This window comes from Acanthochromis polyacanthus, chromosome 13, assembly GCF_021347895.1.
Source record: "Acanthochromis polyacanthus isolate Apoly-LR-REF ecotype Palm Island chromosome 13, KAUST_Apoly_ChrSc, whole genome shotgun sequence".
NCBI classification, from domain to species: Eukaryota; Metazoa; Chordata; class Actinopteri; family Pomacentridae; genus Acanthochromis; species Acanthochromis polyacanthus.
Genome location: NC_067125.1, coordinates 30,208,433 through 30,222,465, shown reverse-complemented (window position 1 = coordinate 30,222,465; position 14,033 = coordinate 30,208,433). Strand labels below are relative to the sequence as shown.

Below are 14,033 nucleotides of genomic sequence, written 5' to 3'. Positions count from 1 at the left end.
TGTGCACAAATGTAAACATCTTCCAGACTTAGTAGTCAGCTAGTGAAGGGGTTTTGGTTCATTTTAGCAACTAAATGGTTACTCAACAAAATGGCGTATATTACAACATATATAATTAAATAGAAACGGTGCTTCAAAATAAGGGCTAATTGGAAATTCACTGCCAAGAAACATTTCAATTAAAAATCTAACATACAAAATTAAGAATAATAACACCACATCATTTATAGTGTGTTGTTATTATGGCTGCAGTCAAAACCAAACAAAATCTGAAATTGAGCCTACTCTTTAACCTATGGACTGGTTATGGCTAAACAATAAAAATTAAAATGACCCCAACACTGACATTACATTACTTGCTGGCTTTATTAGGCCAAATGAAATATATTTAAATAGAAAAAGTCAGTATTTGTACAAAAACAAATCATTTTTACGGATTTTTTAAAAATAATGATATGATAACAACAGCCTCTGAGCAGATCAGTGTGCTCCTAAGATTTCTGAAAACAAAACTATAATAATTTGTGATCCCAGCACGAGAACTATTGAAAAAAACATAGAGCAGACAAACTGCTGCTTGCAAAAGTAACACTTGAGTTGTTGGCCATCTGTTTTAACACAATGCAGCCACACCTACACGTTCTTTGAAATGGCGTCAGTTAGTTGGAGACCAATCTTTCAGTGAATAAAATAACTTTGGCCTAGCAGTCTTAATTAGCTTGGGTGAGTTCAAAGTTATGGTATTTACACAAGTCGTCTATTTCTCATGCCACCTACTGATGTAAAAGTTTCCTTCGACCAAGGAGATTTTGATTGGATGAAAGTAAACTAAACTAAACTGGACGCTGCAGCCCTGGTATAAGGTCATGCAAAATAATAGCAATTCATAAAAATCTACAACAATAAACGCATCATGTTCACATCATGGGGCAGGGAGTGAGCCATGATCATGCTCTTATTAACATGCAGAGAAATGCCAGTCTGTTAACAAGGTAGGCCCCTCGAAAGACCTTTAGGCTTCTGTTCCACACTAATCCACTGATTTGGTAAGTGATGGTGTATTCTTCCATGAGGCTAGATTCCCCAGCTAGTTCCAGGCGAGAAAAAGTACCAAGCTGTCATGGCTGGGTGATCCATAGACCAAGTCAGGGATGAAGATGGTGGAACAAGACACTTATTCAGTGGCTCCAGCTCTCTGAACAGCAGTGCAGCTGTGCTGGACTGCTGCTGTGTGTGACGGATGTGTGCTTGAGTCTTGTACTGTGGCTGTCCATCTTCACACATCTCACACTGAGCGACAGCTCATGCATTTTTATCACCAGACCTGACCTCATCTTCAAGACACTGGTGAGACACTCGGCTCAGGTACAAGTGTCACAACTCTTGGCAATGAGGAAAAAGCAGGTAAATTCTTGGCTGAACACAGTCACACAATCACACAAAGATTAAAAAAATAAAAATAAAAATGACTAGGAATGTGTGCAGTGTTTCTGACCAGGACTACAAACACACCGAGAACACGGACAGCATGTCTAATAAAATATTTTACAGCATGTTATGTTTCTTGTCTGCTAGTAGATTTTATGCTTCCCTGTGCGTTCAAAGTCTATGGTTGTGTGTGTGTGTACTTGTACCCATGAGCATGTATTACACAGTTGTATGTACTTCTGTGAGTCATCCAACCTTGACATCCCTTCCTCCTATCTGAAGGTTGCTGCAAGACAGCTAAAGCGAGGGCAGATTGAGGGCAACTAGACACAGAGTAATTAGACGCTTCCCCAAACACAGCCTTTCAGTGCAGCGTGCAGCAAAAACACACTGATAAGGCAAACATGTCTCTTCCAGAAAGTTTACAGCATCACAGGCTTGTGTTATATTCAGTCCTGACATACTGACATTCTGGCTTAAGATGCTCAAGTTTCGTATAGAGATATGATCGCTCATCTGTTCTACACTGAGACAGTTTGAGCTGTAACCTCTGGGTTGGGTATTTGCCAATGATCAATGAGGCCTCAATCACTATCATCTAATTACCAGGGATTATATAACAGTAATTAGATCAATGTCTTCTGCTGGACTATCTCAAACTTAATCAGCTGTTTGGGAAACAGAGGCAGTGACATTATAGAGCAAGGATTATTTCTCCACCCTGGGGCCCAGAAAGGTAAGCACAGGTGTGTATTCTCTAAGTACAGGTGTGTGAGACAGGTGAAGGCCCTCACCGCTTGCTTTACCTCAAAGTCAGCATGCTCAATTCATCATACCATTCCTCCCCCAGCCCTACTGCCACATACACTCCCACTGTATACTCTCATCACAGGTGTACAACAACCCCCTCCGTGTTTGAATTCCACCCTCATCGACACTGCCAAGGACTTGTGTAAAGATAGTGTGTGTGTGTGTGTGTGTGTGTGTGTGTGTGTGTGTGTGTGTGTGTGTGTGTGTGTGTGAGAGAGAGAGAGAGAGAGAGAGGGAGAGAGAGAGAGAGAAAGTCACATGAAGGAAGATGAAGTTGGGGAACTTTGGAAACAGAAAAGATACGAGGAGAGACACTCGCCGCCTACCTAATATCATTAAACTTCCATTTGGTCCTGTTGGACTCTCTCCTATTTTGCCTTTCTCCCCAGGCAAAAGCATTAACGCATTAAGCATTTTTTCACTCTGTAAATGTCACAGGAATGCTTGACTGAGGCTTAATAAAGCAACGATAAAACAGGGAAAAGTGGTATCACCTTCCTTGCATCTGTGCTGGTGTTAGAGCAGAATCAGCCATGTGCATTGTCTCATGCTGACATTCTCCTTTCCACATGTGCAGTATGAAAATGTAAAGGCATTAAGCAGTATGGTCTCACAACCAAAAACAGCTGTGGATATTTTTTTTTGTTTTCCTGAGTGATCACAGAGTGGTTACCTTTGACATAAAAAAAAGTCCGGAAAGCTCTGTTGTGTCCTGAACGTGTGGAGTGATGGTTGTTGAAACGTGATCCACTGAGTAGCCAGACTTGGTTGTTAAAATATCATAGGAGCTGACAGGCCCACGTCACTGGTCAAGTAACACTTATCACTTAGGCGTGCAAAAGAACCTGAAAGTTGCGTTTCATTAGAGTGAAGTGCTCACCTCATCCTATTTATTCACTCCCTGTTCACTCACATCCTCTTACAATCACTGCCTTTGACTCTTATTATCTTAACTCATTTTTTGATGTTAATCAGAGAACAAACAGTAGCGCTCGATGGTGCAGTAGAACACGACTCACTTGACAGTGATGAGACTACTGAAGACAGTAGAGGGGAGCGTCCTGTAGATTTCACATGAAGGTTCATCATTACAGCAACCCCATTCCAGCAAATGAACCGCAATTACAATAACACTGCCTAAACGCTGCCAGCTCAAGCAGAACAATCACATTTGGGCCGAGACATCGCAATGGCTCTTACACAATGACCTCAGCCTCCCTCATCATTCACCTAGACTATTTTAATCTGGGCTTACTTTCCATTATAGGCCAGTACTTTAAACCTCTCTCATTTCATCATGGCCATCAACAGAGCTGTTAGTCTGCAGTGCCCTTTGGCAATAAAGCATCATCTTTGCAATTTCCCCTTTAAAAGATTGTATTGTTAAACAACTCCTCTCTCAATTTTTATTTTATGATTACACTCATTCTGACTCTCCATCACGTCTCCCCTTCTTTATCTAACACACACATACACACACTTTCTGGGTTTGGGTTTCTCTTGACTCAGCATAAGAGAAACCACAACCCTGCTGGTGGATCGAGAACTGCACCATCTCCATCCTCAAGTGCCTGTCTCCGTGGCCCCTTTGACAGATTTAAGTTGGACCAAATTTTTCAGCACTTCTCAGTGTGTCACTCAGGATGGACTTGATGTCACCAGCTCCTTCATCAGACGCAAGCATGCAGGAGAGCTCAGAATAGCAGCAGGTCAGGAGTTCATGTCCACTATGCAAAGCATGTTCTAATCCAGCTTCAAAAGCAGCACGGTGGAGTTTACGAGATAACCAGACAGCTGTTGACTGGTGTATGCCTGGAAATATATTAGACTGCAATCAGCCTGTTCCATAAAAGAAAAGAAAAATAAGTGCAGTAACCCTGTTTTTAGATGTGCAATCTTGGCCTAGGTCTCTAAATAAATCGCCTCTATCTTCCAGCCCTGGCAACAACATCCGCCACACATTCAGTTTCTCCCCCTATTCTCTCTCAATATCACCTTTTCTCTCCTCCCCGGCACACTAGCAGTATTAATCACAGCACACTAAACAGTGACTGACGCCATTCACAAGGCTTGGCTTTGTTGGGCTATGCTGCCCTGTGAATACAACTCCAGGCCTTTTTGTCTGCCCAAGTGGACTCTTAGAGGAAGCTCCTCCCTCTCCAAGGACCCTCAGATTACCTCTTAAAAGGCTGGGTGATGGGTGAGTTCTGCTGGGATGGAGGAGGAGAGTGAGGAAGAGTCGGGGGGGAGGAGGGCGACAGGCAAATGATTGGGAAGATCCACTGCACCCCAGGAGATGTGCACCCTCTCCCTCTGGCCGACTTGCAATGCCATCAGCCACTGCTTAGCAACCAGTGGGTTTGGCTGAGCAGAGTAAAAGACACCAAAAAAGGTAAAAGAAAGGAAGAAGAAAAAAACACATCAAATCCCAGCAGAAAGGAGACTTGATTTGCTAACTTCAGAGGGCATGAACACTGAACTGAAAAGCTTCAGAACCAAAACTTGCAGCTGTGAAGAACAAAAGCGAGCGCTGACAGGTGAACGAAAGGAAAAAAATGGGACCTCGCAGGCTCCTGCATTCAATGACCACAAAACCCTGCTTTGCATAGAGCTGAGCTGTACAAACAACACAAAGCAAACATTTGTGTGAATCATCACTCATGTATCATGATTTAATATTCCAGTTTGTGATTTGTACGATTTGTTACGTGCATCTCATTGTCGGTGAAACTGTAAAAAGGTGTGTCCTATTCAGAAGCAGCACTAAAATAAAATTAGATCACAGGTTTATGCATTTTAAAAGTAATACACCTTAATCACACTTATTCCTCCAGTCACAGGTTGGACCAATCCCAAACCAGGTTTCTATCACCTAAGCTGCCCTATTTTTCATGATTGCTGTGAGTCATCATGTTCACTCTGCAGTTGAGGCTGTTTTAATTCCTCAATTAGACCAGTTCTCTTGTAGGCCAGTGAATCCCAAGAAGCCTTGTAATATCATAAAGGTGCTGACTTGGCACTCAGTGGTGGACTGGATGAGCAGAGCAGAGGCTGAACAAATTAAACAGTATCAATCTCATTTGCAATTAACATCATTATAAAAGATTAATCAAACAAATGGAAAAGATGATCTGTGGCCGGCTTACAGTACAATGCATGACCACAGCTCTGAGATCCTAAAGCAAAGTGACCACAGATACCATCTAGTACAGTGCAGAGGCTGAGTGTTGCACTGTCACATCACATTTAACAAACAAGCCAATGAACCTCCCGTCCAGAGATTTGAACTACTATCTGTTGTTTTATACAGTAACAACAAATGCACCCTGAAACACAAAAATATTTCAGATCTGCTTCCTATTATTAAAAGTGTATGTGTTTTAGGAAAATTCTCTCTAACTCTGCATTAGTGACATAACCTGTAGCCACTGTAACAGAACCTGAGGATCAGTCATTTTCAGACATGTTTGCTCTAACATTGACGGCACCACACTATTTTTTTCCTCAAATTATGTGCAAATCATTCAAGATTTCCTACTTAAAGTCTGCATGCTTCTTTCTCATCTGTTGCATAGGAAGAAAACACTCATCTCTGCCCTAATTCTAACCTCTAGGCAATCATTAGCTGCAGTAGATGGAGGAGCTATCTGTTGAATTCAGCTGTTTGTTCAGGTTTTATTTTGATTTTAATGAATAAAAAGGAGGGAATAGAAAATAGCTGCAGATGTGAAATAAATTAAAATCACAACTATACAAGGTTTGCCAAGTTAGAAACAGTATTTCCCAATAAACTGCCGACTTTCTTGTTATTTAATAACGAAAAAAAACTTTCATAAATTCGATGTTTTCTTGCAAGACAAGATAGGACAACATAAATGTACTATATTGCTACGTAGCAGGAGGAAAACTGGGTTTTAAAAAAATGCATGACTGCTGAGGTTTTCAATGCAGCGTCGGGAGAAGTGTTTGCAAAACACAGCTTTTTATTTTTAAATGTGTTTAAGAGAAGTTTTACACAAGAACACGTGTCTGGCAACTTACCATCAACTTGAATATACAATAATCCACTAACAAGGATGAACGCTAGCGGACCCATTCTAGCATATTAAACATCCACGGCGGGCGCGCAAATCCTCGATTTCACTGGAGGAAAATATGTCCAAAATGACAGTCAAGTCTATTCCGTGGTTCTGGGAGTAGTGGACGGGTCCTACTTACTGACAAAAGCCAGTTTCAATGTCCAAAAACAGAGAGGATCCATTTACCAGCAGTTCACCCGGAGCTGCTCGGGGTGTAAGTATCCAGCAAACCTTCAATCCAAACTCTCGGTCTCTGAGTATCAGCCCTGTATGGAGTTGATCCGCAGCTTCTGCTATGTTCCCAAGATGAACTACCAGAGTCTAAGGGGAACAGAAATTTAAGTCCACACTGGGAAGCAAAACGTCTAGGATCTGCACTTCTCCGCAGGTCCTCGGGTTCCTTGAGACGCGTCTCTGGCACCTTTCAAATCTTCAGCGATATCTCCATAGTTCAACCAGTGACAGTCTAACTGGAAACCAGCAGTCAGCTTTTACACATTCCCAAAAAGTTGTTTTGTTACACCGGGAACCAGCTCCCAACAGACCCATGTGCTTAGCCTGGAATATAGCGCAGTAAATGTACAGTCATACTACAGTTCAACGTCCTCCTCTCGCTCTGCCTTCGGGTTTCAACAGCGCGGCCGCTAGGAGCGCACGGTCTCTGCGCACCCGGCACAGCCCGCAGCCCACCACACTGAAGCTTGACACGCTTGTACAAACCACGGCACGGCACGGCACGCAGAAAACAGCAGCGAGAGGGGAGCAGTCTGAGGAGGGGAAGGGAAGTCGAGGAGAGTTTGGATCCGAGTCCAAATCTCCCTCAAGTTGTGGTAATCAAGATAATCATCCCAAGCACAGATGCGCTGGAGAGCAGGATAAACCCCTGAAACCTGTTCACACACATTTCAATGTTTACACATCATTTACAGCGATGTGGAGCACATGAAGCCATTGTTCACCACATGATATGGGAGTAAATGAGAAATATTCAGAAAGTTAAACCCTCTTTTTTTCCATTGCAATACTAGTGGCTGTAACAATTACACCTGTGCCATGGGGTGGATAAAAAGTGAGAAAAACACGTTTAGAATTGAAAATGTAATTTCAAAATAAGATAAAATGACTAAACAATAGAACCCAATTATACCTGCTGAGAAACCAGACGCTGACAAGTATGTGGATGTTAATGTATTGAGATTCTGAGGTAGAATTGTAAATATGATCTTTGTCAGAAATCAATGACTGATTGACCGAGCCCCTGCACCAAGATGAAGAGAGAAGCAGCTCTGCATACCAACAATAAGTGCATTCATGTGCTTCTCAGGGTAAAATGTGCAGACACAGTGAATTCAGCAAGCAAAAATCACAACAATCCAATTTTTGGTAAATTAGGGACACACTTAGTCAGTGTGACTGGTCACAGCCGCCAGCACCCCAAGATTTGTTCAGAGATTGTAGGGGAGGTTTGTGTCTGTGGTCTCAACTCCTGCCCAGCAACCTTCTCCATGGTTTATTAAAGGGTGAGCTGTGAGCTCCCCCTACTGGCATCAGTTGTAATAATCACCCTGTCTCCATGCTGTTTTTAATACTGCCCTATCAAGTGGTCTAAAAGGAGGGCAGAGCATATGCAGACCCAGCTGCAAGATTTTAACACTGTGATTGATACTAAAGAACTGTGACATGCCTGCTTGTGTTATTTTCCGCAACTTAATTAAGGAGATTTGACAAATACCACACCAAAGGGGGGCATTTCAACACATAGTAACACAAAGGAAAATTAAATGAGTCTCATATGTGGAACAGAATGAGCCTAATTTGATTTATCACCACAAGAAGGTTGAATGTTTTCCAAATACTGAACTAAAGTATAGTGTTTGAAATCCAAATAAAGTACAGAATGCAAATACTTTACATATATTAATCGCTTTTGTAAATTAAGGAAAGTATGAGTACAGCAGTATAAAAATGTGTAAAGTACCATCTAACAAGTAAACTCTGGTTTTAAAAATAATCTCAACAGACACAGCAGAAGCGGCACCTAAAAGACTTATCAGTTTATGATTTACATCAAACACAGCCATACAACAAAGCCCTAAGTACATGCCCTGAAGGTGTCTTTGGAAAATCTGTTCTTCCTGAAAAAAATAGGGAGGAGGTGGGGAGGGGGGGATACAGAGACTAACACCATGACAAAATGGCTTTGGCAAAGGGAAACACTTCTATTCCCTTTAATAATAGCTCTGACTGCTCACGGCTTTTTTCTCCTGTTTGTTTGTTGAGCTACATGTTGAAACCTGCCCTGGAAAGGCCTCGCTGGGAATGGCAACATGGAAGTTTGTAAGCCAGCTATCAATGCAGCGGCGCTGTCAGCTGGCCAGACGCAGTGATTTGTCTTCATATTTTAATATGTTTGCGAGCCGCATGCAAATGGTGTCTTCTCGGTGTCTCTGTAGTGTCCTAGATTCTAGCAGATGCATGCGGCCGCAAACACACACACACACACACCCACACACACACACACAAAGAGCTAAACAGAAATTTATTGTGTCATCACTGTTGCTGTAGGTTCGAGGCAAATAAAAGAGAGAGAAAAAGGGAATTGGAGAAAGGTCATTTACTAAGAAGAAAAGCCCACTTCAAACATAAACAATGGAGCGTATGGCTTCATTGATGGAAAAGTAAGTAGACTGTAATTCTCCCTCAAGCCCAGCCTTTTATTCCCCACTCTCAATCACTTTATCTGTAGCAGAGGCAGTGATATTCTCCGGGTTTCTAAATATCAGCTCAAAGTGGATTTATTTTAATTAAACTGTAGGCTGTGTTTACTCAGGGCAAGGCATGTTACATAAAAATGAGATGGTGGGGCAAAGCAATGGACTGATAACTCATGGACACTATGATATGAGCTCATTCTGCTGTTGGAAAAACATCACAAATCTTTCATTAGGGTGACATTCATCATAATACTGACAAACAGGGGTTTCAGGGTTGATTAATTCTTTCATTTCAAAAAGTCAGAGCTTGTAGATGAGGTGTAACCACACACAAATGAGTGTGACGTCACTGAGGGGGGAAAGCAAAAAGCAAGACCGGTGGTTTGGAACGAGTGCATCAAAAACACAGGAGCCGAATGTATTAAAATCATTTCAGAAAAACTGCCTTGTGTGTAAGTAATTCCTTTTTTTTCCCACCCACAGACAAAAATAATTTGAGTTTACCAAACAGATGCTGGAACAAACCATTTGTTTTAACTTAAACCAATCATGCTGCAATTACTGTCACGTTTCTGCTCAATTATGTGTTTATAATTGAATCAAAACTAATAATCTATCAGATAATTTCCATTATTGTCCCCGAGAACATCTGCTCATCGATGGATCCTGGGTGGGGCCTTTCATTAGGCAGGTTGTCTGGCTTGACCCACATCCATCCTCATCCACTTCTCAAGTGACAGTCAGTCAAGTTGGTTCTCAAAGTCAGCTGACTTTTGTGTTATAATACACAAAATAGCAGCTTACAGTTCAATAAAGGGAAGAGAAACTTCAAGGATATATGCGATCACTTTAAAATCCTAAGTGCTGCAACCTTTAATTACTGCACCATCTAATTTTTCCTCTTAATGATAAAGAATCTTACATAGGGTGGCTCAGTTTAAAGTGAAGTAATGTGAACACAAAGTGCTCCAGCGTTGTTGTTTTTGTAGATAAGACCGTCGCTGAGGATCAATAGGGGGTCCCCAAGTGGAGAGTCTGATATCTATGAGACAATCAGGAGTGTGCACAGCAGCAGCAGCACACTCTGGGGGTTTGGAGACTGCACATTCCAGCGGAGACATTCACAGCATTTTAATTGCGTCTAACTACGACGCAATTCAAATGCAAACTATGAATCAAACGCAGACAGTGACAAAACGTGTAGCTTCAACAGAACTGCTTCTCCTGCGTGTCTGGGGGAGAAAGAGAAAAGTGTTTTTAATTGTGTGCCAGGTCAGAGGTTCAGGTAGCAACATCACTCATGATCAGATCAGAGTGGTATTTGGGGAGCTCTTAGCTGGATATCTTTCATGCCTGAGTATCCCCTTACTGGGTTTGGGTCTCTGCATGGGGATGATTAGGAGCTGGAGGTGGGAGGAGGCGGTGTGTGGAGAGGAGGGCTGATGTGTGGAGGGGTGATTAATGTAGATGTCAGTAGCGGCCCTCCTTCCTCTGCTCCCTCCCCAGCATCCGTAATGACACCTGGGGAAGGCAGAATGGGTCTACCTGCAGCCCAGGCTCCCTCAGCAGGGCATGATTCTTCCCCATGATCCTCCTCTGTCAGCAGTCCTGTCACTGGGCTCGGATCAGGCCCTTATTAATGGGCCTCTATGTCAAACATAGATATTAAGCTGTGCTCTGCTTCGCACTAGCCTCCGCAATAACACCCACACGGGCACACAGTCATTTCTATACAATACAGTGACAGACACAAACACACACACAGTGCAGTAAGGCTCACACATAACTCATAAACACATCACTGCATGTGCGTTAGCATTTGCTGAAAGATTACTTTCTTATTTAGCAACTTTTACGTATTCCATTCCAGCATGACAAAGAGTCCATAGATCTATTAGATATCTCTGTTTCCCTCCTCTCTTTCAAGCCCTTTAATACACACAACCCGATATCACATTATGCTGAATAAGTGACAAACCTTTCACTATGATGTATCATCCAACAATGCAAATCAATTGACCCAGCAATGAACAGGATCCAAGCTGGAAAGGTTATACTGAATGGCTACCGGGTGGGGATTCAGTAAAATCTGTGTCCAGAAATGAGTCAGGCTAAACACGAATAGGCTTTAAATGCTGGCTAAGCTTCAGCAACCAGGACTGCTTTTGCTATTTAAGCTTGTGGCTTCAATATAATACATGGAACAAGGAAACGTTTATGAGAACCTAAGTTTTTAGAGACATAAAACAGCAGATCTGGGTTTATTCAAGACAGTAAAACATTTAATGGAAGTCAGCGGGACACATGTTAAAGTCTGCACTCTCTGATACTCCCACAGAAGGGCTTAAGGAAGAGACCAGACAGATGGACAGAGTACGAAGGATATGACACCTGAGCTCAGTGCAGAGAGAGGTTTCTATGAACAGGACATAAAGCATGGATGTAAGGCATCGCCAGTTCTTCCTCGGCGTTCACTGAAAGGCACAAGAAGCAAGATAGGGGCACCCTATCAAATGTTGCAAAACTAGGGATTACTGTACAGGTATTCTTGCTTTTACATCAACTTCTCCTCTGGTGTTTCTTGTTTTAAACCCTCACTTTCATGTCAAGTTAAGTACTTAAACTAGCCCTCAGTTTCTGATTTTATTGCACATTTGAACACATAGCAGCCATAAGGCAGTGATATGGGCCTCAGTAGAGCGCATTTATATATACTGACAGTCAATAGAAACTTTGAGGTAGAAATGTACGCAGAATTCTACTTGTAGGGGGGTTGTAATTATTCATTGTGGATTTACTGATGATCTAGTGCCCTGGTAGTTGAGATAATGATGAGTTGTCATTTTGTTATGATTCATTGCACATGGGTTGGTCACTTTGCAAAAGTGAACCAAATACACACCAAGCAATACTCAGTGAGTATTTGCACAATTTGAGAATGGGTTTTGAAGGCCCATATAAAGGCCCAAAAAAGGCCACCATTGTTAGTCCAGTGAACAGCATCATGCCGCATCTATCCCATGAACAACGTCTCCGTGCACTGGGTATGGTGGAGGCCGGTTTGAGCTACAGTGATGTAGCCAGGCGTATGGGCTGTTCCCAACCCACAATCAGAAGCCTGGTCCAAAGCATGCGCCGACGGATTGCTGCCTGCATCGAAGCAAATGGAGGCCATACTCGGTATTGACTGTTGTGACTTTGTGTTTGGCAGGTGCCGTTTTCTTTTGTGAAATTCTTTATTTTGAAATCATTCTTGAAACTTTAGATTTTTGTTTCTGTCTGCCAATATGCTAAATAAATGATTCATATGAAGAAAATCCAGTTTCGAGCTTCAAAATAAAAATTATGTTGAAAAATATGGTCTCAAAGTTTTTAATGACTGTCAGTGTATATATACGTTTACTCATTGGCTTAAAGTGTAAAATAGGGATTTCTAGGATTAGAATTTCTAGATGTTAAGTCATAAAGCCCCTGAAAACTTTCTAGGTTTTAAAGTTGGACTATTTCTCCATTAAATATTCATGACTAAAAAAGCAGCAATCAAAGACAAAGTATAGGCCAAAACAGCCTTAGATATTTCATAAGAGTTTAACACTCAAATATTCAGTTTATCCATTTCATCATGACCCTGGGGGTGTAGTTTGATCAGATTGACTGGGAACATAAGCAAAAATAAGCCTGATTCTTTACATTTTGACTCAAATGTTGTTAAAGTTTGACTAGAGCATAGAAACATGTGACAGAACCAGCTGAGCCCTGCCACATCAAATCTGTCACATGACATAACCAAAGAGATCTCAACTTTAAAGTTTCTCCAGTTGCTGATTTAACCCTAAAAACTCATTTACATTTTCCATTAAAGGAATCCATTCCCACATTAAAATGGCATAGATATAACTTTATACTGGTTCTTTCTCTAGATTGTTTAGCTCTATATTTCCATTAACATTTTCTCATGAAATACTTGAAAATGTGCATAAAAGCAAGGTATAGACATACGGCTAATGGCAAGACGCAATATTGGAGTAATTTAGCCATACATGTTCAAACCAGAAAATGATTCTGAAAAACAATATTGATATAGAAAGCTCCACCTAGCAAGTTGCCAAGACTGATTACTTACATTTGTTATGTATGACACTTAGAAAATCTGAATCTGTGTTTTTGAGATACACTGCAGTTTAAAGGTGGAAACACTCAGTCATGGCGTTACTGTTCATTTCCCTCATGATATGTCTTCTAGCATTTAAACATCATATGACAAGATTCAAATTTGATTTTCACCAGAGGAGGGCTTATAATACTGTATATTTGTTTCTTTCGGCAGCCTTAGTTAAAGCTGTCAAACAGGACAATGCAGCAGCAAAGAAAACACTTTGCAGCGAATTATCAGTGCAGCTCCAAAGATTGTGCAAAAAAAGCAAATATTTCATAAATAGGATAAACCTTTGTTTTTACTCTTGCAAGTGGTAATGTTTATACTTTTTGTTTACTGGAAAAAAAAGTCAAAAGAGCTATTAACAAACTCACAGGTGTCAGAAGAAGCTGTGAATTCCACTCTAAGTTCAGTTGCAGGGACTCCAGAGAGAGCTTTGCAGGATGATCTGCCTCCCTCCTCCACTTTCTCTATTTTATGTCAACTTCTCTCTTCCTCCCACTCTTATTAGATATTCCAGCTCCTGTTCTTCAACCACATTCCTGTCATTTGTGGAATTTCTCTGTCTAGGTGAAAAACAGCCCACTCCCAAGGTCCTGAGAGCTGCACCTAATTAGCTGGCCTACTTTTTCCTGAACATAGCCGCTTAATCTGCCTCTGTGGAAACACATCACAGCTGTCATTCTTCACCTATGGCAGAACTTGATAACCGGGTGCTAGTTACTGCATGACAGGACGGGGTAAACAGATTGGTCCAGTGAGCGACGGTCAGCAGACGCTAATGAGTGAGAGGTGAATACTTGAGCTCTGACGAGTCAGAAGGGAGGGAACGAGAGGAAGGGAGGA

At 41.7% G+C, this 14,033-nt stretch overlaps 1 protein-coding gene across 8 annotated transcripts in view; it reads right to left on the bottom strand.

The window, feature by feature from the left end:
* robo2 (roundabout, axon guidance receptor, homolog 2 (Drosophila)) overlaps positions 1-14,033 on the bottom strand; it is a 275,636-nt gene that overhangs the window by 158,398 nt on the left and 103,205 nt on the right. Inside the window, exon 1 of one of the 8 annotated variants that reach the window (XM_022192115.2) lies at positions 6,280-7,043. The exons of the other annotated variants lie outside the window; for them this stretch is intronic. Coding sequence (XP_022047807.1) covers positions 6,280-6,334 — 55 coding nt within the window. The 5' untranslated portion in view covers positions 6,335-7,043. Of the gene's footprint in view, positions 1-6,279; positions 7,044-14,033 lie in introns of those variants that run through there. 8 annotated transcript variants of the gene reach the window in all.